The 26,652-nt window shown below is 37.4% G+C and overlaps 1 protein-coding gene across 1 annotated transcript; it reads right to left on the bottom strand.

The window, feature by feature from the left end:
• Nucleotides 1-677: 677 nt before the first annotated feature.
• Nucleotides 678-26,569, bottom strand: Cnot9 (CCR4-NOT transcription complex subunit 9). The gene is made up of 8 exons (XM_005330470.4): nucleotides 26,148-26,569; nucleotides 17,331-17,510; nucleotides 16,416-16,531; nucleotides 14,701-14,810; nucleotides 9,368-9,477; nucleotides 4,998-5,096; nucleotides 4,504-4,595; nucleotides 678-2,979 (listed from the first exon to the last, which is right to left on the bottom strand). The coding sequence occupies exons 1-8, from the start codon at nucleotides 26,169-26,171 to the stop codon at nucleotides 2,811-2,813; spliced, it is 900 nt and encodes a 299-aa protein (XP_005330527.1). The 5' UTR covers nucleotides 26,172-26,569; the 3' UTR covers nucleotides 678-2,810.
• Between the last annotated feature and the right edge of the window lie 83 nt (nucleotides 26,570-26,652).

Below are 26,652 nucleotides of genomic sequence, written 5' to 3'. Positions count from 1 at the left end.
TAAGTGATGCCTCCTCTCCTTTCCCTGTCCCAACATGGTCATAAGCCCTCTAAAGCCCTTGGAAAAAAGCTGGAAACAGGAGCAGAATGCATCCTACCAATAGGCCAAGTATTAGAACAACTTTTTTTTTTTTTCTTTTTGGCTACCAGGGATTGAACTCAGCCCTATTTTGTGTTTTATTTGGAGAAAGGGTCTCACCAAGATACTTAGTGCTTCGCAGTGGCTGAGGCTGTTTTTGAACTTGTGATTCTCCTGTTTCCTAAGCTGCATGAGCCACTGTGCCTAGCTAGAACAACTCTTAAGACAGGCTCTAAGCTCTGAACTCCAGAGGAGATAAAAATTGATGTCCATAATAAGTGTTTCAAGCATTACCTCTTCACTTACAGAAATCTGTCACTGGCCTGAAAGCTGGAGGTGAGGTTCTGTCTCTGCAAGAAACAGTTTTTCAGATAAAGGGTACCATCTCAGCTTCTCAGATTTGTACATCAGCTGTAGTCTTCTAGACCCCTCAATAACCTGTCCAAAAAAGAACTATCACTGCCACTGCCCTCTTAGCAGTGTATATGTAGTATATGTAGGCAGACTGAGCGTGTGGCACAACATGAATCACCTGACCAACATGTCTTAGCTATCTCTATGTTGTCAGAATTAAATCTCCAGTTAAAAGGAAAAAAATATTTTTATAAAAACAGAAGCACGTTTTATTTCAATCCTGTTGGGGGGGGGGTAGTGAGAGGGATGGAAAACACAAAATAAGGGGAGAGGGTCTCTTTATATAATACATGTAACATTAGGACCAACCACAGGAAGAATACCCATCCCACCCCCCCCCCTCATTAAATCCTATGTGGGTTCCAAGACCAGCTGAGAATAGATGGGATAAGAATTAAGACACTATTGGCACAGTAACATGGCCAATGCACCGAAAGATGGACAGAGAATTTCCCAGGGAGCAAGGCCCTGGACCTCAGCTGCTTCCCCAGTGGAGGGGGAATGAGAAAACTTTGGCTCAGCAGGAAGGCGGTTGTCAAAATCAGGGTTACCCTAGTTGGATTCTTCAGATTGCAGGCTGTGGCTGAAGGGAGTCAAGACATCTATCAATTCCATGCTGTCCTCTGCTTTCTCCAAGACCTCTCCTCTTCAGGCTTGAGACTACTGAGGTGTCCAGGTTCTCTTCCTTTTGGTAGGGAGGGGAATAAGTGCTTATTCTACCCTTCCTACATCTAGGCTACTTAATTACTACTTTCCTGGCTCTAAAAGAGACAGAAGCCAACTAATAAGACCGGCTCCCTTTGTGAAAGTCGGCTTGAAAGCCCTTGGGTTGGCAAAACTGCCTCTGCAAAGGTTTCTCTAAACTTTCCCCTTATAGACCCTCCCCAAACTTATTCAAAGACATATTCAATTTCGTGAGATGTGGACAGAAAGACTTGGTCCCTCTCTAGAGTTCAATCAACAATCCCATCTTTGACTGGAGATGGGAATGAGAGAGAAAGAACAGGTACTAACAAGGGAAAAGCAAGGCAGTTTACACTAAGATATAGATTCAAGCCTGAAAATTGTGAATAGTCATCTAAAGCTCCAAAGGACGAAGAACAATTCTCCCACACAATATGAACAAGTGAAAAAATATTTTGTGACAACCCTGTAATTCCCAGACCAAAGAAATTGTGTTAAAAAGGGGGAAAAAAAAAATCCCAAGAAACAAACTTGCGAGCAGAGTCTAGCCCTCCATCTTAAATCTGAATAAAATAAACTCATTCAATCAATACTGCTTCAAGTACAATCATGAAGACAGATGAAGCTGTTGAAATTCACACTTAAAGAATGGGATCAGGTGGCTAATCACCTTAATCCCAGGCACCTCCCTTTTAAAAGTCATCTGAGTATATCTTTGAAGACCACAACCCGTTTTCTGCCCCAATACTATACCCTTTCAGGATAGCCAGATGAATTAAGACGTCTGTTTTAAGTTTAATAGGAGGGAAGTGGAAAAAGGAAAAGTATTAAGATTTGGAAAAGCTAGCAGCTAAAGCCAAAAACAAGGTTAAGGTCCTTGTGGCATTCAGGAATGACAGTAAAAGAATGACAGAAGGAAGGTATTCAGGCGTTGGGTTCCTGCTGTCCTTTGGCTTTACATCTTACCCCTGCCTCCCATTTCTCCCAACAGCTTGATGCAGCTATCGGCCTGCATCAGAGGGGATGTAATGCCCAGACCAACTTTTTATTAAGCTTATGCAGCTAACAGACTTGTAAACAGTGCCAATTGACAAAGTTTTGCTGAAAATTACAGCTTTTGTCCATTAAACACACCTCTCTCTGAGATTAAAAACAAAAAATCCAAAGTAAACAAATACTGAGAGAGAGAGAATTAAGAGACACATCTTGAGTCTTCCAGGAAGGCAAGTAAAAAACGCCACATGGCTTGGTCCCAGGCGTTCATCATGCCTAGAGTGCTGCTTTCACCACTGTCTCCCCTCCCTGCCAGTAGCTAGGTAGAGGTGGAAGAGCAGGGTCATCTTGGGCATGCTGCAAATACAGCATTTGCTGGTGTTGACATCCTCCTGGGGCTGTGGTGGCAGACTGCTGTGTTAGGAGCCCATTTCCCGGGAGTAGCAGAGAGCCCAGGTCCTCAAGGCAGCCTGAGATGGCAGCCCGTACACCTCAGCGGGAGTACACTGCCCCTTTTCTCCAGTGCAGTTCAGCATTGAGGTTCTCTTTTCCCAGTCGGTGATAAAACCTGAGCTGTTTTCCTCCTAGGTTCCCCTTCCCTTCCCCAACTTAGGGGAGTGGTGGGAGGGGACAAGGGAGGATCACTGAGGGGGCAGGGGGATACCCCGGGGATCGGTGACCTGTCCCTCTTGCAGGTTCTTCACCAGTTGTGCAAGCCAGCGTTTCGTGGTGGTGTCATCTTTTAGCACCTGGGCAAAAGTTGTGTCCTTCAGCTGGTCAGGGAGGCACTGCCTGAGTGCTTCACGTGCCCTACATCAGAAACAAACAAACCAACCAGGAAGACCAACAAATAAACCCACATTTTGGGGCTAGGCAAGAGTTGCTTTCTTAGGTATACAGTATTCTGGGAATCTACTGCTCTGTCAAGTTATACTAAGAAATCCCTTAAATAAGTTCGTAGGCTCAGAGACCTCCAGAATCTGTAGTCTGTAAATATTTTCAGAATGATGCCCCACTGTAGAATTTCATGCAAAAGCAAAATGGAAAAAAAAGATGTAATAACTTACTTTAAACTGCTTTCGGATATTTTTACAGTCAATACTGTCAAAATACTCAGGTTGAAAATAGGTGAGTTACAGTAAATGAAATAATTTCAAAAATCAGTATATTAAATAGCAGATGACCTCACTTGTATATGACAAATAATAAATTTTAACTTTGTACTAGCTTTACCAATTTGTATCTTTATAGAAATTGCTTCAATTTTATATTTTAAAATATTGGATACATGACAAAACCAAAAATTATCACATAAACTTTTAAACATTTCATTTTCTTTGAAATAATGAAAGTCAAATTTGAAAACCTATAAAAGGTAAACGTTAACTACTTTATAGCTAATTTAAACAAAGTTATAGCTATTTTATTCAAGTACAATATTAAATCAACACATTTTCAAATCACAGTGAAAACAGAACCACTGAAGAAAAGGACAAAATGGTCAAAGAGATAAATAGGGCTGGGCCTGGGGTTGTGGCTCAGTAGAGAACACTTGCCTACCATGTGTGAGGCACTGGGTTCAAAACTCGGCACCACATAAAATAAATAAAATAAAATAAAATAAAATAAAGGTATTGTGTCCATCTACAAAACAAACAAACAAAAACCCCCAAACAAACAAACAAAAAATAACTCTAGTGGCAGGAGACTAAGTTCACATTAAATCAGTTATCCCTATTTCTAGGAATACAGAAATCACTCCATTATGTGGTTTGGCAGAATCTGAACAAGTAGCTTTCAAAATAAATAATGGATTTATGAAACAAAAGGTCAAACATTTCTAAAATCAATTATATCTACAACGTATGATTTCTGACAAAGATTATCAACATAAGGAGATGAAATAATTAGCTCAAAGGACTTTACAGGAACCAGAGAATTAGAAATATAATTTTAGAGTCTTCTGGGTTATGGTCCTTTCTAAGATGATCTTTGGAAGTATACTTCTCTTTCTGACCACTTGGAATAGCAACAGAAAGCTCAAACCACAGGAGTAATGCATTACATAGGGTTTCCCTTGCAATTACCTAGACTCTGGAATTTCAGAGTAGGATAGAGAATTACATTGGGAAGATATACCTATGATGGATTTTTCAAATTTAGCATTTTAGATTTTAAAAGGAATTTTAGGTTTTAAAAGGAACTCTATCTAAAACCAACTAAATAAAATTATATCCCTTCCTGTGTTAAAGATTCAGGGATCTATGCCATGAGATGTGGAGTCCAATCAGCAGAATATTTCCCTTAAATATTATAAATCCTGTAAATGTTTACCTGGGATTATCCGAGAGTCGAAGGTAACATCTTACTACATGCTTCAAAAGACGGGCAGAAGGCTCTTTGGATAGCTGCAGGACCATTTTACCCTGTTTTGCCCAAAATAGGGGGAAAGGTAGGAAAAAAAACACAAAACAGAAAATAATTGTAATTGACATTGGAGATTAGATTGTCTAAAAATCATTATAAAGGTTCCAGAATTGCTATTTCTAATTAGAAGACTAAACCTGCTGAATGCCAACTGCAAAGAGACTAAGCTGTGGGATCAGAAGTATTTGCAAAGGGGGATGGGCATTATAGCCCACACCTGTAATCCCAGTTACTTAAGAGGCTGAGGTACTAGAATTTTAAGTTTGAGGTCAGTCTCAATTTAGTGGACCCTATCTCAAAATAAAAAGAGCTGGGGATGAAGCTAAGTGGCAGGGCACACCTGGATTTAATCTCTAGTGTGAGGGGCCAAGGATGAAAATGAAGTAGGTGAAAAAACTCACCAAGATCATGGCAACATGGGAGAAACGTTCATATGTCTGACATATATAAGCCAAACCAGTGTCATCTAAGAGGATCTTCTGGAGGATGAATGTGGCAACCTGGAGTAAAACAAAGAGTTTAAAAAGTTGCTCAGACTTACTAACCAATTGGCCACTCAATTTCCCATCAATCAGTAAATTGCACAAGCAGAGACCCCTATATACCACATACAACTTATTCTACTACATATGCTTAGTACAAAAAGTTAAAAATATTACCATACTGAACATCACTATACATCAGGACTTTTTTCTAAAGGATTTATATACCCTTATTTTATTTTCCCAGTAAACTTATGAGGTAGACACTGTTATTTTCAATTTACATAAAAGGGCAAGTCCTACAGATTTTTAAAAATCCAGGTTATAGAACATCTATTATGTGACATGCATAAACTACTAATCAAAGTGCCAGGATAAGGTTCCAAGTGACAAAGCTAACAAGTGACAAAGCTCAATCCCCACACCACCAAACAAGAACAAACCCAAGATTGACAAAAATGAAAAAAAAAAAAAAAAAAAAAAAAAGGCAAAGCCTCAGTATGTGGATTAAGTGGATGAAAGATCAGCGTTATATGCCTGATAAATTTGGGAGAAGGCTAGGTTCTTATATTTTCTGTGGGTTTGTGGGAGAGAGGTCATATATTCCTTTGAAAATCTGAAGAATGCAATAAACACAAGACTCAGGTGGCAGAGAATACTTTTGGGATTCTGAATATAGACTGGCCACAAATATTCAGAGCTTGAAGAACAGGGGTAACTGAGGATACTTGGTTACCATACAGTACTTTTAGTAGTTTTCTCGAAATAGGCTTATCCTTAGTTTATTTTAAGTTTCCACTTACTCTAATTATTCTGAAATTTCTCTACTTTTTCCAGATGTGAAATTTAAAATTTCTCATAAAATTAAAATTCTGAAACTAAAAACAAACCAGAAAACCCCCAAACCTCAGAATCACTTTCCCAATCAAGTTTTTACCATGTTTTTGATATCATCAAATGAAAAGCTGATGACAAATAACATGAATTTGCTTTAATATCTCCTAAGATACATTGTTTCCTTTCTTCTTCTTCCTTTTTTTTCTTTTTTTTTTTTGGGGGGGGCAGTTCTGGGGATTGAACCCAGGGTATTCAACCACTGGGTTGCATGCCCAGTCCTTTTTTAAATTTTGAGACAGAGTCTTGTGAAATTGCCCAGACTGGCCTCAAACTTGAGATTCCTTTGCCTTTAGCCTCCCAAGTAGCTGGGATTAGAGTTTGTACCACCTTGCCTGGCTTGTTTCCTTACCTCGCTGTTGAAATATAAGAAACAAAGTAGGAATACTAAGATATAATTTGATATGATATAAAATATAATATAGGAGAGGATAAATTTGAAGAGAATCACACATACCTTGTTACAAACTTAAGCTAAAACATTCAATTGCAATCTGAATGGTAGTATTTATCTTAAACGGTGATTTCCAAATAACTCAAGAAAATGCGACTTTACATATAAGTAACTTTCCCAAATACCTTATTCCAAAGGGGAGGGCAGAAACAAATGGTAGGAAAGAGAGATTTCTGAATTTGTGCTGTGAGGATAGCATTTAGAATATGTTATTTTCTTCTAAAATTTTTCTAATTAACAGAAAAATATTAATACTTATGTAATTGTTCTTGTTAGCACAGTGGATCAAAGCAGATTCATAGTGTCTAGGTTCAAATCTCATGTTTCATCATTTCTATGAAATTTTAGGTAAATTAAGTACCCTAAGCCTTTGTTTCTCACCTGTGCTATGGAGGTGACAATCGTGAGAATCTGATGGAATAATGCACATATAGTGGTTACAATAATTGGCATTGGGCGTGATGGTACAAGTCTGTAATCCCAGTGGCTTGGGAGGCTGAGGCAGGAGGATCACAAGTTTACAGCCAGCCTTGGGGCTGGAGATGTGGCTCAAGCTACGGCTCGCCTGGCATGTGTGCGGCCCGGGTTCAATCCTCAGCACCACATACAAACAAAGATGTTGTGTCCGCCAATAACTAAAAAATAAATATTAAAAAAAGAAATCTCTTACTCTAAAAAAAAAAAAAAAAAACCAAAAAACAAAAACAAGTTTACAGCCAGCTTCAGCAACTTGTGAGGCCCTAAGTAACTCAGTGAGACCCCATCTCTAAATAAAATACAAAATGAGGCTGGCTAAGTGCTCCTGGATTCACTCCCCAGTACCAAAAAAGGCACATATCAGACACTTAGTAAATGTAACAAATTATGCAATAATTAGTATTTATGAAACAGGAACACCATGCCTAAGAATAATGAGATTACTTACTAATTAACATTTGTGTTGTCTACTCATTTATCATTGGTCTATATTATGTAGATTACCTAATCAAAATATGTAATGTTTATGGCATTTAAAACATATTTCCCCCTTAATTCCTTTTTTTAAAAATTTTAATATTTATTTTTTAGTTTTCGGTGGACACAACAGCTGTTTGTATGTGGTGATGAGGATCGCACCCGGGCTGCACACATGCCAGGAGAGCGGTAGCTTGAGCCACATCCCCAGCCCCGCCCTTAATTTCCTACAGCAATTAATCTGCTTAAGACCTTTCTTTAATGTATTAAGGTTTCATTATATCTCAGTCTTGTTGGTCTTCAGACAAAATACAACTTACAGAATATCCTGTAATAAAATAAGTTTGGAAAATGTTTTCTTTTTTTTTTTTTTTTAGAATTTTTTATTATTTATTTTTTAGTTTTCGGCGGACACAGCATCTTTGTATGTGGTACTGAGGATCGAACCCGGGCCGCACGCATGCCAGAAGAGCATGCTACCGCTTGAGCCACATCCCCAGCCCTGAAAATGTTTTCTTAACAGAGATGTTTTGCCTACATTTAAAGAGATGTCACCAAAGTAGAAATGAGTATTTCTGTCATAGTTATAAGAAGTCAACTTGAAAAACCTATTCACAAGGCTAGGGATATAGCTAAGAGGGAGAGAGCTTGCCTATCATTCATGAGCCCTGGGTTTCATCCCTAGTACTGCAAAAAGAAAGAGAGAAAAACAAAAACAATACCAAAACCAAATTCTTCACAGGCAAATAATAATAAAAGATGAGCATACAGTTTTATGCATTCTAATCCTGTCCTTGAAATGCACTGAAATTAATAAAAATAACTAAAGTTAGGGAAGAATTATGAAAAGCATGAAATAAAGGTTTACATGTCACTTGTCTTCTGTGTGTATAAGCAGAAAACTGTGGACAGAGGTAAAAATTTCCTTAACACACACACATACACATCACAGAATGGAGGACTTACTGGAAAAGTATTTGGAGCCCGGGGCAGTGGCACATGCCTATGATCCCAGAGGCTCAGGAGGCTAAGGCAGGAGGATTGCGATTTCAAAGCCAGCCTCAGCAATAGCGAGGCACTAAGCAACTCAGTGAGACCCTGTCTCTAAATAAAATACAAAATAGGGCTGGGGATGTGCCCCTGAGTTCATTCCTCAGTACCAAATAAAAAAGGTATCTGGAGGTAAAGTACTTGACTTAAAGTTCATAGAACTTCTCCTTATCTATCACTGAAAATAATAATCCTTGATAGAAATCTCCACATGGAAACTATGGAGACATACCCCCAAAAGAAGTAACAAGTAATAATTATCTATACTTTAGGTCTGATGTTATAATATTCATTCATTTAAAAAAATTTATTGTGATTAGAACAGAAGTTGGATACTGCAAAATAGAGTTAGCAAAATGGAAAAGAAGCCGTGAGAAAAATCAAATGATGTGAAATAATATAAAATGCTGGGGAGGGAGTATGAAAGATAGACAAAGTAACATAACTGATGTTGCTGAAACAAGAGACTAGAACAAATTAAAAAACCATAAAAACAAAAACAAAGATATGCTCTTCTAATAAAAATCTGATACAGATTATTAAAGAATATAAAAACTAATAAAGAAGCTTATAGATATCCACACAAAAAAAGGCAAGCCAAGCCACCTACAAAAGGAAAACATTAGGACGGCCCAAGACTTGGACACAACATTAATGTCTTTTTTTTTTTTTAATATTTATTTTTTAGTTATCGGCGGACACAACATCTTTGTTTGTATGTGGTGCTGGGGATCGAACCCGGGCCGCACGCATGCCAGGCGAGCGCGCTACCGCTTAAGCCACATCCCCAGCCCAACATTAATGTCTTAAGACAATAAGGCTAGGACAACAAAACTCTCAGAGGGAAAAATGAGATAGAAGAGGCAGAAAGTGATCCTTGGATCATAAAAGCAGCAGTTCAAGAGCCAAAACAACGTAGACCAGTAAAGGCACATACTGTTTTAGAAAGTTCACTTCCAGATTCCATAATGCGCAAACACAAAGGGATAATTTCTGTTGTCAATAAAAAGTTGATTACTTCTTGCTCATCTGTTTTCACCAAGGCCCCTAAAGAAAATATGACAAACAAAATTATTTTTGAGTCAGGATTTTAAGTTAAATTAATTTTGTACTGCTCGTCAAGTTAGTTGTGGAATTTAAATAACTCAGAACACAAACTGAGGTTTCTATGCCAAAGAATCAGATTCACACCTCTATTAAAAAAAAAAAAAAAAAAAAAAGGAAGAAAAGCACAGGTTGATTTTATTAGTCATCACCGAAAGACCAGACATCAAGTTTGGTTCATCCTACAGTTAGCGGTGGTTTAGCCACCTTTTAAATAATGTTTCTCATTCTTGTTAGACAATCTTAGAACAATACCACCAATCTGTCCTCGACTTATTTTAGGTTAGGGAGAATTCTACATCAGTATAAAAGCATATTTCCAGGTAGCAAAGAAATGGTGTCAATTTGAAACACCACTCCCAGGTTATTTAATTGCCTGTTTTCTCAAAGAGCACAAATATTGTAGGACAAAACTAAGGAAATTACAAAAAAAAAAAAAAAAAAATTACAGGGCTGGGGTTGTGGCTCAGTGGTAGAGTGCTTGCGTGTGAGGCACTGGATTTGATCCTTAGCACAATATAAAAAAAATAAAATAAACAAAATAAAGGTACTGTGTCCATCTACAACTAAAAATTTTTTAAAAAATTACAAACAAGAAACAAACACACACCTAGATTATAATCCTGTGTCCCCAGTTAGTTTACCAACTTGATAGTTACTTTCCCTTTGTAGATCTATTTCTTTATCAATAAAATGAGACGAGAACAGATGACTCCTAAAATTCATTCCATTCTATTATTCTGTGAGTTTCTAGTCACTGATAAAAACGAATGATAAAGCTGATCAGATGATGGACATAGCTCAGTGACATCTTTTTCAGTCTGTACACAGGGAAGCAGGGCCCCTTAAATGACTTAAGCTGCTCAATGCATCACTAGCTTTTATATAAATACCTGAATCTGTCATAACTGAAATCAATTATCTTGAGAAATTTCTGGAATGCCAGAACTGGTAAATTATAATGCTACATCTCTAAACTCCACATCAACCAGCATGAATAATTTTCTAATGTGGCCTAAGGCAGCTATCAAATTAATTTTTTCATTTAGATTTAAAATGTAGACCTATGATCCATACTGAATTAAATTAAAAAAAATATTTTAGTTGGGGGCTGGGGATGTGGCTCAAGCGGTAATACACTCGCCTAGCATGCACAGGGCACTGGGTTCAATCCTCAGCACCACATAAAAATAAAGATGTTGTGTCCACCGAAAAAAATAAAAAATAAATATTAAAAAAAAACTACTCTCTCTTTGGAAAAAAAAAAAATTTTAGTTGGGGCTGGGGTTGTGGCTCAGAGGTAGAGCGCTCACCTAGCATGTGTGAGGCCCTGGGTTCGATCCTCAGCACCACATAAAAATGAAATAAAGGTGTTGTGTTTACTTACAACTAAAATAAATAAATATTTAAAAAATATTTTAGTGGTACATGGACACAATATGGTTTGTTTATTTTTATGTGGTGCTGAGGATCGAACCCAGTGCCTTTCGCATTCAAGGCATGTGCTCTACCACAGAGCTACAACCCCAGTCCTGAATTAATTTAGAATATAGGTATGGATCGTAATTCACTGTTCTACATATTGATATTCAATTTTTTATAGTATTATTTGTTGAAAAGACAATCTTTTTCTCCACTAAATTGTCTCTGCACTTTTTTCAAACACCAACTGACCATGTATGTATGTCTGGACTCTCCATTCTGTTGCAATGATTTACAAGTTAATTTTATCCAATACCACAATGTTTTAACTACTGTAGTTTTCCAGTAGGTCTGGATCAGGTAGTATACATCTTTCAACTTCGCTCTTCTTTTAAAAAGTATTTGAATTTTTTAGTTCCTCTGTCTTTCCATGTAAATTTTATTTATTTTTTGTAGTACTGTGGATTGAACCTAGAGTCTCAGGCTTACAAGGCAAACACTCTAACACTAAACCCTCCAACCCACTTTCTTTATGAATTTTAAGATCAGTGCATTGGGTCAGGCTGCCATAGACTTCTGACTTACATAACTGAAAAAAATCTGAAATTTATTTTCTTACAGTTCTGGAAGCTGGAAGCCTGATATCACAATGCCAATAAGGAAGGGTTCTGATAAGAGCTCTCTTCTTGACTTGAAGATGTATACCCTCTTGCTGTGCCCTCATGTGGCAAGGACAGAAAGAAAGCAAGATCACTCATTGTCTATGTCCTTATTTATTTATTTTTAAACTTTTTTTTTGAGAGAGAGAGAGAGAGAGAGAATTTTAATATTTATTTTTTAGTTTTCGGCGGACACAACATCTTTATTTGTATGTGGTGCTGTGGATCAAACCCAGGCCGCACGCATGTGAGCGTGCTATCACTTGAGCCACATCCCCAGCCCCTTGTCTATATATTCATAATACTAATCTCATCATGAGGGTCCTGTCCTCATCTTAATTTAATCGAGTCCCCAAAGGCTCATCTCTAAATTCCATGACATTAGGGGATAAGGTTTCAACATATGAAAATCTGAGAACAGAAAATCTATCTACAGAAATGATTGTATGATTTTTTTCTTTTCTCTTCTGTTGACAGGTCATATTGGTTGATATTCAAAAAATTGAACCAAATTTATGTTCATAATGATCTTTTTTATTTATTGCTGAGTTTATTAGTATTTTATTGAAGATTTCTACACCAGTGTTCATGAGGGATACTAGCCTGTGATTTGCTTTTCTTGTAGTCTCTGCTTTTATGGTCAGTGTAATGCAGGCCTCACAAAAGTTGAAAGGTTTTCCCTTCCTTCTATGTTGTGGAAATGTGCAGAACTGGTTTATTTCTTCTTTCAATTTCTGGTATAGGACACTAATAAAACCATCAGAGCTTACAGTGTTCTAAGTTAAAAAGTTTTTAACTAGAAAAGCAATTTCATAGATACAAGACTACTCAAGTTATCTATTATTTCTTTTAGATATACATGACAGTGTTTTTTACATATTATACATACATGGAGTATAACTTCTCATTCTTGTGGTTGTACACCATGTGGAGTTACACTGGTTATGTATTCATACATGAACATAGGAAAGTTATGTACAATTCATTCCACTGTCTTTCCTATTCTCATCCTCCCTCCCTTCCCTTCATTCCCCTTGGTCTAATCCAGTAACTGCTATTCTTACCTCCCCCCATTATTGTGTGTGTTAGCATCTACATATCAGAGAGAACATTTGGTCTTTGGTTTTTTGAGATTGGCTTATTTCAAGTTAGAATTGGCAATTTAAAAATGCTACATCTCTCAACTCCATGACAGTCTCCCTTTTCCATTTGTTTACCAGCAAATGCCATAATTTCATTCTTATTTATAGCTGAATAATATCCCATTGGGTACACATACCACATTTTCTTTATTCATTCATCTGCTGTGGCTCCTAGGTTGGTTCCATACCTTAGCTATTGTGAACTGAGCTGCTATAAACATTGATGTAGTATTTATTATTTCTTGAGTGCAATCTGACAAATAGTGTCTCTTAAAGAATTTTACTATTTCATCTAAGTTGTTAATTTTTAAGCAGAGCTGTTAATATTCCTTTATTATCCTTTTAAAGTCTGAAGAGTCAAGTGATGTACCCTCATTCATTCATATTTGTAATCTGTACTGATTTTTCCCCCAATGAATCAACTTTTGGTTTCACTTATTTCTTTTTTATGGTTCTAAGAAGAGCCTTGAGTACGCTAGACAAGTACTCTATCACTAAGCTACATTCCCAGTCTGGTTTCAATGATTTTTACCTCTTGTTTTTCTGTTCTCATTTTTCATTAACTGTCAGTCTTTACCATTACCTTTTTTTTTGTTTGTTTGATTTAATTTGCTTCTTTTGGTAGTTTCTTTTATATATACATATATATAAAAAATACATATATATTTTATTAGAGATGGCCTCACTGAGTTGTTTAAGGTCTATGTTGCTAAAGCTGGCTTAGAACTTTATTATCTCCTCATTCTTAACCTTTATCCTAATATCTCATAAATTTACCACCCCACTGTAATGGTCAATAAAACAAGCAGAAGTAAGATGAGTTAAGAAAGAATTAAGGATCTAAGTATTTTATTTTGGCTGGAATTATACTGATGCCCTACATGAAAAATTCTGGTAGCTTAAAGGCAGAAAAGAATATTATTGGGAAAAATTTCTAATTAGAGTACCAACTGGTAGATGTAAAAACCAGAAACATTCATTTGAAGCATATAAGGTAATGGTTGGGCTGGGGCTGTAGCTCAGTGGCAGAGTGCTTGCCTTGCACATATGAGGCACTGAGTTCGATCCTTAGCACCACATTAAAAAAAATAAAATAAAGACATGCTGTCCAGCAATTAAAAAAAAAAAAAAAAGGTAATGGTTACTCCTTAGAAGAATAAAATGTACTTGAGACATACATCTTGGAAATACCAACTTTTAAAATCATTTCCTGATTTATGGTCTATAATTATAGGGACACAAACACAGGTTGAGCATTAAAACAATACATTACCAAGTCTGTGTAATTAGTATTCTTTTTTTTTTTTTGGTTAGTACAAAAGCAAAAAACTTAAAAGACATTAAGAAAGAAAGGGTTATTTGGAAAATAAATCTTCTTGAATGTATTATATTCCATAATATAGTAGATATTCCAAAGATAGTTCCTTACTACTTAGGAGTCTGAGGTCTGAAATAGTTGATATGTTATATTCTTGAGCAATAAGTATTTCACCTATATTCCCCACAGTAATTATACATAAAAACACTAACTGAAGCATGAAAAAAATAACTAGGTAAAGTAGTGGAAAGTAAACCTCTCAACTTATGGGAGAAGAGCTTATAAGTGGAAAAAAAAAAAAAACATTAAAAGAAGGTAAGTCCAGAATTACTTTTATTCCTGTAATAATATTCTGTTGAATCAAATTATTATTCTTTACTCTCCCTTGCCAGCAAATGTTTCTACATACATACTGAACTGAATTCTAAATATTAGTCCTCAAAGTCTTACAACATGTAGTATGGTGTTTGACAATCATTTATCGTGTTCCCATAACTCAGTTATTAATGAATGGGATAAATTCAAAGACAAAAAGAATAAGTCACAAGAAGCAAGACAAAATATTTCAACTTAGACCACTTCAGAATGAGGATTTCAGGCTTACAAAACAACCCTAACAACTTACCAATAACTCCAAGGCTAGTAAGCCGAAGATACTCAAAGGGACGTGTTTTGCTGACAGTGTGCAAAAAGGGGTACAAAAAAAGTGGGATGTGTGCTGCAAGAAAAGCTGACCTGGAAGAAAAAAAAAAAAAAAATCACATTCAGAGCTTGAAGATGATTTCTAAGTATTTTTTTAATATTTATTTTTTAGTTGTAGTTGGACACAATATCCCCATTTTATTTATTTATTTCTATGTGGTGCTGAGGATTGAACCCAGGGTCTCACACGTGCTAGGCAAGTGCTCTACCACCCACCACAATCCCAGCTCGATTTCTAAGTATTTTGAACATTCAAATCCAAGTAGTTAATTCTGTAAGGCCTATAACAATCCTCAGAAAGGAAATTTATGGGTCATTAGTTTTAACGAATGGCTCTCAAATAGGGTGCTTTAGCTCCTATGGAATGTTTAACAATATCTGGATTCATTTTGGTTGTCAGAATTAAGGGATGTTGAAGGTACTGGCATTCAATTGATAGAGGCCAAAGATGCAACTAAACATCCTACAATGCATATGACAGTCCTGTCTTGCTTTTCTTTTCCCACTATCAAGACTTATCCAATTCAAAATGTCAATGGTGCCTCTACTGAACAATACTAGTACAGGGCAGGGTGGATAAGGGAACACATTTCTCTGTAATCAGCACCATGTACCTTAAAGACTGTTTAACTTAAAATAGCCAACTGTGAATTTAAAAAACATATCACTTGGGGCTGGGGTTGTGGTTCAGTGGTAGAGCGCTTGCCTTGCATGTGTGAGGCACTGGGTTCGATCCTTAGCACCACATAAAAATAAATAAAGGTACTGTGTTCATACAACTAAAAAAACAAAAAACAAAAAACCCCCAGATCACTAAATGCTATTAAGTTCCCAGGAGATTCTCCTAGGTTACCTCCTCACCTAATTTAGGACTGAATAGATAAAACTTATAAACCAAGATGACAAGACAAAGTAGTCATCATAAGGTTGATATGCTATGTTTAAATGCAGTTTTCTTTTTTGTTAGGGCATTTCAAATATACTAAGCATTCTTAAAACCAGTCTATTACTTTGTATTATTTATTGTTATACCTGTAGCAGAATCAACACCCAAGATTTTTAACAAATTACTCTTGGATTTTTGTTAAGTGTTTAAAAATAATTTTCTTCCTAATTTTCTAAATCTCTGAAAGGTCACAGTGCCACAAAACACTGAGATGTCATAAGAAAACTGGACAAAGAGAAAAAAGGCTTTAACAAGTGTTCCAGGGACCATGAGAGCCATAAAACAGATTCCTGAACAGGTTATTTCCCTTTTCCTAATTTTCCAGATATGCAAAAATGGTAAAAAAAAAGTTAACTTTCAAGCCAATTCCTAGAATCCTATGTTGAGTAGGATTTTGAAGTCAAATAAGGGTTTAGTGGGGAAAAAGGCTTAAATAATATTTACGAATTACTATTATATATTATGTATAGCAGAGTTGTCTATGATAGATTTGGGATGGAGAAGCAGCTGTATCACCTTTCCTGTGGTATGAATATTGCTCTTTTAAAGTTCATTGTCATGAATGGGAAAAAGTAAGAGTCCTGAAGATACAAAAAAACCCACATTACACATCCCTTCTGTTTTCACGCAGCAACAGTTTAGAATTGTTTTCAATATAAACCTCCCCCTACCAACTCACTCAAAGCATTTACCTGGTTTCTGGGTGTGATGCCACACACTGCAGTAATGCCAGAGCATTGCAAACTCTGTTAGACTGGTGTGCTGTCAACGTGGGTGGGTTAATAGATGGATAAATATTTACAATTTCCTAAAAAATGGAAATCGGCACCAGATGAACAAGGAGTAACTAATTATAAAATTAATTCATATTAAAGTACTACTAATTATAATATTAATTCAAATAAAGTAAAGCAAAAACAAAAACAAAAAAGCCTTTGAACTACATGTATACTACAAAAACTGAAGTATCAAAGAAGGAGTAGAAATAAACAATGCTCTTATCCTTTGATCACAAACATATTTGACTAATTACCTAAGGCATTTCTACATGTGTCTCTAGGAGGATTCTACAGAAACAACTGTAGTCATCTACATTTTTTCTTTCTGCAGCTACTGAGTCTGTCACCTGAGGGACCCTTATATTTTTATAATTTCTCTTTTTGTCATCCTGCTTTAAGTTATAATGATTAATCACCGGCCAGAAATTATTAGTAAGTCAACCAAAGTGACTCACAAAGAAGTTTAAAACCTCTATGCAAAATGTTCTTATAAGAGGCTGTGGTTGTAGCTTGGTGACAGAGTGCTTGCCTAGCATGTATGAGGCACTGGGTTTAATCCTAAGCACCATATAAAATTCGTAAGTAATGTAAAAGTATTGTGTCCATCTACTACTATGAAAAAAAAAAGTTCTGGGCTGGGGATATAGCTCAGTTGGTAGAGTGCTTGCCTCGCAAGCACAAAGCTCTGATCCCCCAGCACAAAAAACAAAAACAACAAAACAACAAAAAAACCTCCGTTTAAAGTATTCAAAGTTCTTTAAGCAAAGGCACAGAAAAATTCAAGTGCAATGAATCTGACTGAACTGTCACTCAGAGATATATACTCACCTGTAAAAGTGCTGCAATAGTACCAAATGAATGCCACAGCATGGGTGCAAGGTCAGGAACAGATTCTCGCTTCTTACTTAGCTCTAGCAAAGCATTTTCCCTTGTCTCAGGACTGGACAGCTCGTTGATCCACTGATAGATCTTTTCTCTATCTACTTGAGCCAGTGCAGTAGGCACAGGCTTCAGGGGAAAAAAAGAGAAAAGAAAAAGAAAATGTGAGTTAATTAGAATTGAACAAAATCTTACCCTGTAACAGTGCTTTAGAGGAAATGTATTTTTCATAAACATCAGGGGAGCTTTTCTTAATATATACTCTTCATGTAAACTAGTTCAACCTATTTGTCAGTTATCAATGCTCACATGCATTAATAATTCCATGTTTAGGAATTTATCCCAAGTTTACTTGGGCTTACTGAATATACACCAGGATGTTTACTGTTGTGCTTTTTAAAAGCAGAAACTGACAACGATTTACCAATAAGGGACTAGTTAAATAAGTATTGGTGCATGTCTATAATGAATACTATGAAGTTTAGTAAAGACAGTTCTATATATACTAACAGGAAAAAAAAAAAAGAAAGAAAGAAAGGGGGAACAGAATAACCTGTATAACATGCTTCCACTAATATATACAAACATATTCTTTTATTTACATACCACATTTCTAGGACACATGTTAACAATAGTTATTTCCAAGGCTAGAGATTTACATAGGAGCTTTAAGTTTCACTATATATAACAAAAGCTTCTGCATAAACATTTGTTCAAACCATTAATTACTGAGAGGGAAAAAATTATACTCTTCCCATCCATTACTGATTCCTTCTTATTAATTTTGGCAACCTTTTCCATGGACCAGAAAACCCACAACATGGAAAAGTTCTTTCTCCTGATTTTTTTTTTTTTTTTTAAATGGCACTAGGGATTGAACCCAGGGCCTTGTGCATGACAGGCAAGCACTCTTCCACTGAGCCACATTCCCGATCCCTCCAAATGATTCTTTTTTTTTAAAATGCCTTTATTTGTTTCATTTTTATGTGGTGCTAAAGATCAAACCCAGTGCCTCACACATAAGGCAAGTGCTCTGCCACTGAGCTACTGCTCCAGCCCCAAATGATTCTTACATATACACTGCATGTCCATCCCTTTCAAAGCATCCATTATTACTAACATAAGAATTAAGCAAAATTTTAAAACATGCTTTCACTGCTTTGGTGAAGAACTGCAACATTCCTCCTAAATTTGAGCATTTCTACAATTCTCCACATTTGCCAAATAGCCTTGTAACCTTAAGATCCTTAATTATTCTCATCTTGAAAATGAGATGACAGACTAAAAAAATTATTACAATTGCTGTTTCTAAACTTATAAACTTCTACAAATTCATGGTGATTTCTATCACCTATGCCCAATAGTTTTTCATGGAGTATTTACCAAATCATGAGGAAATAAAAGGGTGGATGGGTAGATAAAAAGGTGAGCTACACTTGCAGATAAAATAACTAACACTCAGAAGAGCTGACTTGCTCAATTCATCCAGGTATAAAGCTGTATATGCAAATGCTTTCTTGAAGTGTATTACACAGCTTCTCATAATATTGACAAGTTCCCAATACATTTTGGTGTGATGGAATGAAGACCTACCCACTGCATAGATAGAAAGAAAACAGAAAGAATTGCTTTTGTTGAAGAAGTATAAGATGGACTTTGAGATGGACTCAAATTTCCTCTATCTAACCTGAATGATGGCCTTCTATAAATGGAAACTTGATTAGAAGCTTTTATCTTGGTACTTATTTCACTTGCCTAATAGAATAAACCACAAGTTGGCAAAACCGGACTGAATTATCATGCAGCTTACAACTTCTATTACAGTAAACTGCTAAAAGCTGCTTTGCAATTCTGACTGGTGATGCTCCTAAATGAATCAAAGGCTCCCAGGGCAACAAGAAGATTGAAAGAACATTCCTCCAGCAAAAGCAGTATTGTTCAAGTACTTACCCTTTCCATGTTACTGCAGATAGGTTCTAACTCAAAAACTATAGTATTTGTTATTCCTACCAGAAGAAAGGGTATATGTTTATTTATTTAGAGTTTTCCATTACCTTAAAAGATGAATGGAAACACGGGCTAAATTTTACTTTTTGGCACTTTTAAATTGTAGTTGGACACAATAACTATTTATTTGTATGTGGTATTGAGGATCGAACCCAGCACCTTGTACATGCTAGGCAAGTGCCTGATTGCTGAACCACAACCCTAACCCATCTACTTTTTATTTTGAGATAGGGCATAGCTACATTGCTTAGAGCTTGCTAAATTGCTTTGACTGAACTCAAATTTGCATTCCTCCTGTCTCATCCTCCCAAGTTGCTGGGATTACAGGCTTGCACCACTGCCCCTGGTCTTTATTAGATCATGATGATAATAAAATGCAAAATGTATCTTATTTTCTGAATCCCAAGGACTATTTAGGTATACCTTTCACAAAAACAGAATATCTAAAAATTAAACTCTTCCTAGAAGGGGATGGGGAGTGAAACAAGGGGTAGAATGGGTGAGGAAGAAGAGGGAACTGTGTGTATTTTTAAAGGCAGTTTTATTTAAGGTTTACAACAAAGGTACTTATTATCCTCATTTTACAACCAGCGAAACAGTGGGCAGATTTCCTCCTCATCCCATTCTAAAGATCACCAAGCCAGGTGTAGTAGCATGCACTTGTAGTCCCAGCTACTTAGGAGGCTAAGGCAAGAGGATCAGGTGAGCCTGATTTCAAGTCACCTTGGGTAACACAGTGAGATCCTGTCTCAAACTCTCTAAAGATTTCTAGTTCAGATGATAAAGGTCTATTTTAATCTACTAACACATTTCTGAAGCTATGGTTGATATGAAGGGGTTGGGATTGTGGCTCAGCAGTATAGCGTTCGCCTAGCATGTTCAGGCCCTAGGTTCGATCCTCAGCACCACATAAAATAAATAAAATAAAGGTATTGTGTTCAACTACAACTAAAAAAAAAAAGCATCAAATGAAAATATGGGGGCTGGGGATGTGGCTCAGCGGTAGCATGCTGGCCTGGCATGTGTGTGGCCCGGGTTCGATCCTCAGCACTACATACAAACAAAAGATGTTGTGTCTCCTGAAAACTGAAAAATAAATATTAAAATTAAAAAAAAAAAAAAGAAAATATGGGTCTTTTCCTCAGAAAAACACACAATACAAAAACGTAAAAACCTACACATAATTTTAGGTAATTCATGGACTTCTTGCAGAATCAAATACAAAAATGTATTAAAAAAAAAAACAGAAAAGACCTCAATTTGCAAATAACTATAAGTGCATAAATGGAATGAATGCACACTAAATTGCAAGCCTGCATGGCTTTAAAACCCAGATTAGCCATTTCTAGAATTCTGCAACCTAGGATAAGTCATTAACTTTTCAAGTCTCAATTTTATTAAAGTGCAGGAACTAAATTAAATAATTACTGGCTTTAGTCATTTCTACCTTAGAAATTATTTCATTCAGTTCTGAGACATCAGTTTTATTGAGGTATAATTTGCATACAAAGCATGCCAGTTTAAGTGTATGTGTCAATGAATTTTGACAAATTTATACATCTAGTAACCATCACAATTAAGATGTAGATCACTTCCATTATCCCAGAAAGTTCTTTAATGTCCTTTTCAGCCAGTCCTAGGTACCCATGAATATTTTCTGCTGATCAGGGCTGCCTTTGCCAGGTTTGGTGGCACACACCTATAATCCCAGTAGCCTGGGAGGCTGAGGCAGGAGGATTGTGAGTTCAAAGCCAGCCTCAGCAACTCAGCATGACCCTGTCTCTAAATAAAATATAAAAAGAATCTACCGAACTTCAAGTTTAGTATTCTGACATAGTGCACTAATTTGGATTTGGATAAACAGTTCAATTACATACTCAGACACAAAATTATTTGAGAAGTATGATTTAGAATGTGTTTTACCGGGGCTGGGGTTGTGGCTCAGTGGTAGAGCGCTTGCTTCACATGTGCAGGACCCTGGGTTCAATCCTCAGCACCACATAAAAATAAATGATATTGTGTCCAACTACAACTAAAAGGGCTGATGTACATTACTGCATTTTAATTATAACCTGCTAAAGTCAATAGTCCTTTCAACAGTTGTGTTTAAAAATATATTATCCAGCTGGGGCTGGGGCTCAGTGGTAGTGCACTTGCCTGGCATATGTTAGGCACTGTGTTCGATTCTCAGCACCACATATAAATAAATAAAATAAAGGTCTATCAACAACAAAAAAAAAAGGAAAAAAAGAAACCTAAAAACAAAACTAAAAAAGAAAAAATATTATCAAAACTTATTAGGGAACTGTTCTTTTTCTTTGGTCCTCAGGACTGAAATAGGGCTTCATATAGGCTAGGCAAGAGCTCTACCACTCAGCTACATCCACAGTCCTTTTTCAAGTGTTTATTTTATTCTGAGATAGGGTTTTGCCAAGTTGACCAGAATGGTCTTGAACATGCTATGATCTTGTCTCAGGTTCCTGAGTTTGCTGGGATTATAGGTAAGTGCCACCATGGCAGGCATGTTTCCCCATTTTTGTTTAATGGTGTGTATGCAGAAAATGTATTTTGAGTAACACTTTTATTTTTCTTTCCACAAAGCTCAGCACAGGCAAGACATTTACGAAAGTGGGACATCAATGGTTAATTACAAGTATCACAAACAGGATGATACAGACAGTTGGTCTTCTATCTATGAAATATCCTAACATTTAATATGAAAAGTAGAAAGATATTTAGAAGTTATTTTAAATAAAACACACTCAAATTTACTGATAACATCCTCTTTGAGTAAATTAAAAAATTGATGTTGATGACTTTCTTAAATAGAAAATAGCCAAATTATCAATATCACTTTATGTTTTAAGGGCCATAGTTCTTTATTTTCCTACCAATGAAAATGGACAGTAAGGCTGAGGTTGTAGCTCAGTGGTAGAACGCTTGCCTAGCAAACAGTTCAATTCTCAGAAACATAAATAAATAAAGGTCCAAGTCAGACGAGGTGGTGTATGCCTATAATCCCAGTGGCTCAGGAGGCTGAAGCAAGAGAATCACGAGTTCAAAGCCAGTTCAGCAACTTAGTGAGGCAGTTAGCAACTCAGCAAGACCCTGTCACTAATAAAAAAAAAAAAGAAAATGTCACAGTAAATAAAATATAGGATTAGTTTGAAATGAAAATTATTATCTTAAGTCTGTGACTCAACATGTGGTTTTGCACGTCAACATAATAATGATACTATTATATAATATACTTTCTAGGGTTAGGGATGTAGTTCAGTGACAGAATGCTTGCTTGCATGCATGAGGCTCTGGGTTCCATCCCCAGCATCACAAACCAAACTACATCAAACTGAAACCTAAAAATCTTATCCTCATTAACTTAAGAGCTAAATGGTTTTTTTTTTTTTCCCCAAGATAACTTTAAAAAATGGATGAATAAAGTTAAGAAAAGTTCAGCAACTTGCTTAGAGCTTCAGTAGGAGACTTGGGAGAAAACAATGAATTAGATACTGTAGAGTGCATAGTTCTACTTGTCTACTTGTCAATGGGGAGGGCATCTGGGAGTCAATCACAGCTTCAACACAAAGATATAAAACAACTAATGATGCTGCTGGTTAGTTGGACAGCGAGAGAAACACAAAAGTTGACAGATGCTAAAACTCCCAACAGAAATCAGTGAAAAGAATTTTAAAAATGCATATCTATTTTTTTTTAGAGAGAGTGAGAGAGGAGAGAGAGAGAGAGAGAGAAAGAGAGAATTTTTTTTTTAATATTTATTTTTTAGTTCTCGGCGGACACAACATCCTTGTTGGAATGTGGTGCTAAGTATCGAACCCGGGCCGCACGCATGCCAGGCGAGCGCGCTACCGCCTGAGCCACATCCCCAGCCCAAAAAAATGCATATCTAATGCATCACATAAAGGTTTACATTTATCTATTTTACTAGCATAACTAAACACCTCTGTTACAGAAGACCTATGGCACAAGAAGATCGGTAGTTCTATTAATCTGAAGCAACATAGTAGTACGTTACTTTATCAAGAAAAGAATCAAGAGTCATTTAACCAGTAAGCGAACCTAGCCAAGTGGAGAGCAATTTGTTATTCTTATTATTTTTTAGACTAATTCTGTGTAGTACTTCTGTTCCCATTTAATAGAGAGAAAATTGACTTGAGCACATTCCTCTGAAGGCCATTTCCACTTGGATTTCAAAATATAATTTCAGAAGGATGTTACAGTTTCTGGCGACAGCAATGAAATTGATAGGATATATCCATAATGACAAGAACTAACTAAAGTATAAATTTTTAGTACAGTAAAATACTACTGAAGGTAAAATTTAAGATATTTTTTCAAGTATCTCTAAATCACTTATTCTCCCACTAATGAAGAACATCCTACATTCACATGTGATTACATTCTTCTTTGATAGTACTTTCTGTCTCCCTTCCTACAGGGATGATTTTCCTGCTGTTTAGTTTAGCGTACTGTAGGCGCTGTTGCAAGTATTAACTCTTCTCAATTTCTAGTGAATGATACACCATTACTGGCCTTTTACTCAGAACAGAAGAATACAAAGAAAGAAATGAGGGATTGAGAAGGAGGTGGCTCAACTTTTTATGTTTCAGTTTCATCACTAGTTAAATATCCTTGTATGAGTGGTGCAAACAGCATAACAAGTGCAAATGCAAGAAAAATTCAAATCTTTAAGCTAACATGAGGAATTGTAAAATAATTAAGAAACATGTATTGAATATTTAAGTAATGTACTACAGTTTTAATGGCTGTTCAAAAGATGCATTAAGCCGGGTGTGGTAGTGCACTCCAGTAATCCCAGAGCCTCCAGAGGCTGAGAGAAGACGATCCAGAGTTCAAAGCGAGCCTCGGCAAAAGTGAGGTGTTAAGCAACTCAGTGAGACCATCTCTATATAAAAATACAAGATAGGGCTAGGGATGTGGCTCAGTGGTTGAGTGCCCCAGTACTTTAAAAAAAAAAAAAAAAGGGTACTTAAAAAAATGCATTAGGGTGCAACTGAAAATAAAACAAACTGAATATAGAGTCTGGGGAGGTATAGGGAAGAGGGAAAAGGAACCAGTTAGATTCACATGCTGAATGTGTCTCTAAGTGGGGAGAGGTAGGAAGGGCATTCCACACAGAGGCCAGAATCAAAGGTACAAATCATGCAGAGGACACAATCAGATTTTGACAGCCAACCTTGGAAGGATTTCCTTTATTCAGCCTCTTCCTTACAAGCAGGAACCATACCTCCCAACTTCCTTCTTCTCAAATTATAGGTACAATTTCAAATAACAGAGAAGGTAAAGAAATTAGGCTTACTTAATTGAGAGCTAAAAAAGATACTTCTCCACTTTGAATAGTTACAAACACCTAGAAACATGGTGAGAGGAGGCCCAGATATCACTGGTTCTGGAAATGCCAAGACAACAGAGATCAAATTTCAAGAACAATGTTTTCTATAGCTTAGTTATAATCAGCTGAATTTTTCATTTTATATTTAAAATTAAGGCAGATTTTGTGTTCTATTTTGTGTTTGTCGTTTTTCCTCATAATGCAACTTTAGTATATGACTCGGTGAAATCAAAGTGGAAATGGCCTTCAGAGGAGTGTGCACAAATCAAACGATCCCTTTTCCCCTTTATGGTTATGAACTCCCAGTGGTCAGTTTCCTCATCAGCAGTCTTTCAAATCGGCAAATTGAGTCTTTACTTTGTACCAGGAATTGTCCTGGCATTGAGGAAAAGAAGTTATCAGGTTTCACACTATCCCTGTCCCTGCCCTTAGTCTTTATGTGCACTCAACAGGGAGACAGACAACGGAGACAGACTTCAAACAAGTCAACAAATCCAATAATTACACATTGGGATGAGTGCTGTAAAGATTGCTCTGACAGAAAAGTCACGAGTACTTTCTATAGTGTGCTCGGGGAAATTCACTGCAGCACATTTAGGTGGAGACACGCGAGAAAAGGAACCAGTTAGATTCATATGCTTTATGTGTTTGTAAGCTTGGAGAGGTAGAAAGGAAATTCCAGGCATAGAGGCCAGAAGGTGCATCAAACAAAGCGGTAAATGTGTATAAGGACCACATTACATGGGGCCTTTCAGGCCATGCGGAGAAGTCCAGATTTACCTAAGTGCAATAGGAAGGCCACAAGAGTTGTTTCAGACAGGTGAATTACACTATCCGTGTTTCTTGTTTAAAGATCACTTTGGTCGAACGAGTTATGCGAGAAAGGTTTTCAATGCAGAGAACCACAAGTCAGATGCATTAATTATGCATTTCTACGGGCCTCTATGCACAGCGACTGGTTAGAACCAGAGGCCATTTCCTTCCCGCTGCGATGTGCCTAGGCGCTGAGTCTGAAGCGCAGCAGACGAGTCGGTCTGATCATGGAATTTCCCTCATCCCTGCCAGCGCCCAGCACACGACTGGTGCCCTGAAACTGTCGGCCAGCGCAATGAATCAATGAATGGCCGGCCGGGGCTGCACAGAGGGCGCTGCCGGCGTAGGACCAGGCCCCGCCGGCTAAAATAAAGAACACGAAGTGCCGCGCGGGAGGCCGCGAGAGGCGTCCGGCGAGAAAAGTGGGGGCAGGCTCCAACACCGTCCCGGAGAGGTGTTGAGGAGGCCGGGGACTCGCAGGCGGGGAGCAGAAGCGGCTAGACTCGGGCCCGACGCAGGGAACTAGGGGAGGCCGAACGGCGGGGCTGAGGAAGGATGTGGGCCCAGCCACTCACCGCTGCTGTCGCCAGGCTGTGCATGTTGGGGCAGCCGCTGCTCTCCTTCTTTCGTTGGACGCGCCCGACCCGCGTCCCAGCTTCAGAGCCTCCGCCGCCAAGGAAGATGAGCCGCCATCCGCCTCCACTCGCTCCGCCCCCTTCGTTGCCTTCTGACCTCTCACCCTTGACCCCACCCACACAACCTCTTCCCGCCTCCGGGCCTTCGGCCTAGTTAACAGTCCCAGAGTATGTCCTTTACCCCTTGAAAATTTAAGACCAAAAGGACTTCTGTGACCTATTAGTTCCCGCACTCCTTGGAATCAAGCAGGTATCCCTAGCGGAGTGCGTACTCTGTCCCTCCTGCAAAGGAAGGGCGGGAAAAGACCAACAGGCTTGGGAGGACAAGCGTTGCGCATGCCCAACAGGGTTGAGTAGGAGGGAAATGATGGGAGGTCGAAATTGGGAAGGAAAAAAAAAGTGATAAGTGCCCATGCGTACTACAGTCACAGCAGGGGCGGGGCTG

The sequence above is a fragment of the Ictidomys tridecemlineatus genome, chromosome 7, assembly GCF_052094955.1.
Source record: "Ictidomys tridecemlineatus isolate mIctTri1 chromosome 7, mIctTri1.hap1, whole genome shotgun sequence".
NCBI classification, from domain to species: domain Eukaryota; kingdom Metazoa; phylum Chordata; class Mammalia; order Rodentia; family Sciuridae; genus Ictidomys; species Ictidomys tridecemlineatus.
The sequence above is the reverse complement of the archived record's forward strand: the minus strand, read 5'-3'. Positions and strand labels throughout refer to the sequence as shown.

Coding starts and splice junctions, on each gene's coding strand:
- Cnot9 (XM_005330470.4), bottom strand. CDS start 26,171: ATGCACAGCCTGGCGACAGCAGCG. Junction 17,511..26,147: donor ACAGCCTGGCGACAGCAGCG/GTGAGTGGCTGG, acceptor TTTCCCCTGAAG/CCTGTGCCTACTGCACTGGC. Junction 2,980..4,503: donor CGACTCTCGGATAATCCCAG/GTAAACATTTAC, acceptor TTTCTGATGTAG/GGCACGTGAAGCACTCAGGC.